At 56.3% G+C, this 3,264-nt stretch overlaps 2 protein-coding genes across 2 annotated transcripts; one reads left to right on the top strand and one right to left on the bottom strand.

The window, feature by feature from the left end:
- PHACADRAFT_189139 (uncharacterized protein) lies at positions 1-1,563 on the bottom strand (the record flags this gene model as incomplete). Its single annotated transcript, XM_007402865.1, has 1 exon — positions 1-1,563. A coding segment is annotated over exon 1 (1,223 nt), but the record flags the coding sequence as incomplete, so codon positions are not given.
- A 532-nt stretch (positions 1,564-2,095) lies between these two features.
- PHACADRAFT_202710 (uncharacterized protein) lies at positions 2,096-3,199 on the top strand (the record flags this gene model as incomplete). The annotated part of the gene is made up of 3 exons (XM_007402864.1): positions 2,096-2,113; positions 2,171-2,554; positions 2,615-3,199. 3 exons carry the CDS (start codon positions 2,096-2,098, stop codon positions 3,197-3,199), a joined length of 987 nt encoding a protein of 328 aa, XP_007402926.1.
- Between the last annotated feature and the right edge of the window lie 65 nt (positions 3,200-3,264).

Genomic DNA, 3,264 nt, shown 5'->3' with positions numbered 1-3,264 from the left:
CTGGCCCTTGGCGAGAGGGATCTCGCGATGGAGCGTGGTGATGCATGTAGCTCTTCCCGTGACGGCGACCGCGAGACGTGTTGCGCATAGTGCTCAGGAGACGCAATAAGCGCTTCGTGAGAGGGCACTGGGCGAATGCTCTGTGCAGATCGTTTGGGAGAGACTACTGCACTTCCATCTTTCCAGGCGAACCGATCAGCAACAGCGGCAGCAAAGGGATCGGCAGTCTGTGCTTCAGTCTTGGTAGGTGCGCGTTCGATGACTGGTGCAGCAGCCGGCACGGCTGGAGCTTGAGGTACCGGGGCTGGCTCAGTAGGGGCCGTCGCTGCCCGCACTGGTGTTGGTGCTTGCACGGGAGCGGGTGTTGGCACTTGCGCGGAGGCTGATGCCGGTGCCGGTGTTGGTGCTGATGCCGACGCCAGCGCTGGTGCAGGTTCTGCTCTCGGAGGCGCCACGGGTTCATGCGCGTCAAGGCTCGCCTTGGATGGCTTCTTACCGGCAGCCTTGGATGTGTCGTCGCCCCGCGCGTGGTCTGCAGGGCGTTCCTGGGCTGTGTACGGAGCGGTGGGGGCGACGGGCGCAGCGGCGGAGGGCGCCTTCTGCTCCAGCTGCTCAGCGGCGACCTGGAGAGAGATGGGCTCCTGCCTTGGTGAGATGACCGTGACCTTCTCAACCGGTGCTGCAGGCGCTTCGGCCGGCTTGGAAGGGGTGGCTGGCTGAGGTTGAGGGATTGGTGGTGCAGGTACTGGCGCCGCCTCTGTCGATGCTGGCACTATAGCAATTGGGACTGAAGTCGGTGGCGCTTCGGCGGCAGACTCCGGCTCTTGCGTCAATACTGGTGCGGCAGATGTCACTGGTGAAGGTTCAGGAGACGGTTTGGCTTCATGAGCGAGAGGGGATGGATGGTGCACTGGGTGTACCGGAGGTGATGCTGCAACTTCTGCGGCATTAGCAGCGGCCTCGCGTACTGGGGACTCAGCGACAGGGCTGGGCAGAGAATGCCCTTCGTCCGCTGACGCCTGCGCCAACGCTTCCTTGCGTAGCGAATTCTTCGACTCCGAGCGAGGAAGGCCCTTTAGAGAGAAACCTGACGAGTTACGCCGGAGCATAGTGCCCATTCTGCTGAGGGCGCGAAGGCCGGTTCGTGATGGCGAGGGAGAGGACGGTCGCACGCCGGGCGTTGGCGGCGGAGAGGAGGCGGGCGTGCTGGTTGTTGAGGCCATGATTATGGGGCTCGAGTCTCGTAGTGGGCGTGAGTATGGCCAGAGGATAAGGCGGGATGTGTCTCCAGGACGTAGATGAGGACTCGTATCGCAAGCAAGACAGATATATATGATAGGAATTATCGCCTGCCTGACGACTACATTGCGGACAAGGGCAGTTGTACACGCTCTCGGATGAAATGCATGCCATGGCTGCGTGATATGATGGGCCCCTCATCCGTTCGGCGAACCGATATTATGTGCTAGGGCGGGCGCGTGTGGTACACGTGTTAGGCTCTACCTCCGTCTCTTTGCATGGTATCCCAGAGACCGCGCCTAGCCTATGATTTCTGTTCGTTGCGGGTCAGCTGAGAGCGTACGCAGTTCGCCAGCACAGCTCACCACAAGGTACATGACATCCACATTATGTTATGTTCTTGGAACATCAGCGTCACGAACACGTTGCAGCTTCATTCATCCGGAAATGAAGTCGCTGCTGGAGATTAGGCTCTCTGAGATCATATCTCATGCACAGCCCCCGAGCAGCGCATTCGGAGAAAATAATGGTATTCTGGGTGGTCAAATAGCTTGTATGCAGACGATAGGTAGATATTTTGTGGGTTCGGGCGTCGTCAGGGATGGTGTAGAGGTGGCAGGCATTCCGTTATTCGACGTAGTGAAAAAGAGAAAGATAGAAGTGTTAACGCTCGATATAGTAAAGTATATAGCCACTGAATTCCCACAGTAACAACTTCAACTGACCTCAGCTAATCGAATTCAATTGAGGCGCGGTAACTTAGGCTTTTACCACTTCCACGTACATACTTCAGCCTGCATTTCCTGCTCAGCGTAGGTTTTACACACGGAACGGATCCTGGAGACAGCGTGGCGGGATGCTTTTGGACGTGAATGTGCGTGTATTTCCTCGCTCTTCGTGTGTGGTATGCTGAGTACCCGCTCGCTTGCAGAGAAAGCTGTTTGCGCGGTCAGACCGTGTCAAGGGTGTCGACTTTCACCCCACAGAGCCATGGCTACTCACCGGTCTCTACAACGGAACAGTGAATATCTACAACCACGAGACAGGGGCCCTCGTCAAGACGTTCGAGGTGGCTGAAGTCCCCGTACGATGTGTGCGCTTTATCCCGCGCAAAAACTGGTTCATCGCTGGCTCCGACGACTTCCAGCTCCGCGTATTCAACTACAACACACACGAAAAGGTCGCTGCTTTCGAGGCGCACCCTGACTACATTCGATGCTTGACAGTACATCCGACTGCAAGCATCGTCCTAACCGGAAGCGATGACATGACGCTTAAGGCATGGGATTGGGACAAGCAATGGCGCTGTATTCAGGTGAGTAGCGAATGTAGATCTCGAGGGGAATTTGAAACCAACATTGGTGACGATTTGTAGACGTACGAGGGTCATACACACTATATCATGAACATTGCCGTCAACCCAAAGGATCCGAATACCTTTGCTTCGGCGTGTCTCGACCGGACAGTCAAGATGTGGTCACTTGGCTCTCCGACAGCCAATTTCACTATGGAGGCACATGATAAGGGTGTCAACTACGTTGAATTTTATCCCGGCGCCGACAAGCCATACCTCGTGACGGCCAGTGATGATAAGACAGTCAAGATCTGGGACTACCTCAGCAAGAGCTGCGTACAAACCCTAGAGAGCCATACCAACAATGTCCTCTTTGCTGTCTTCCACCCGAGCCTACCGCTCATCGTCAGTGGTGGTGAGGACGGTACCGTCAAGCTTTGGAACAACGGCACGTACCGCCTCGAGAACACCTTGAGCTACGCGCTTGAACGTGCATGGTGTATCGCCCTGCGGAAGACCACGAATGAGATTGCCATCGGTTACGACGAGGGTGTCGTGGTGGTCAAGGTAGGCCCTCTTGCTTTACACCGTGCATTGTCGGACTCAGATCTTCTTAGCTCGGCCGCGAAGAACCCTCGTATAGCATGGACCTCTCTGGCAAGCTGATCTACACGCGGAAACAACGCTGTGCTCTCTGGCAACCTGCAAACGATACAGGACGTCGCTATCGC

This window comes from Phanerochaete carnosa (genome assembly GCF_000300595.1).
Source record: "Phanerochaete carnosa HHB-10118-sp unplaced genomic scaffold PHACAscaffold_503, whole genome shotgun sequence".
In the NCBI taxonomy this organism is placed as follows: domain Eukaryota; kingdom Fungi; phylum Basidiomycota; class Agaricomycetes; order Polyporales; family Phanerochaetaceae; genus Phanerochaete; species Phanerochaete carnosa.
The sequence above is the reverse complement of the archived record's forward strand: the minus strand, read 5'-3'. Positions and strand labels throughout refer to the sequence as shown.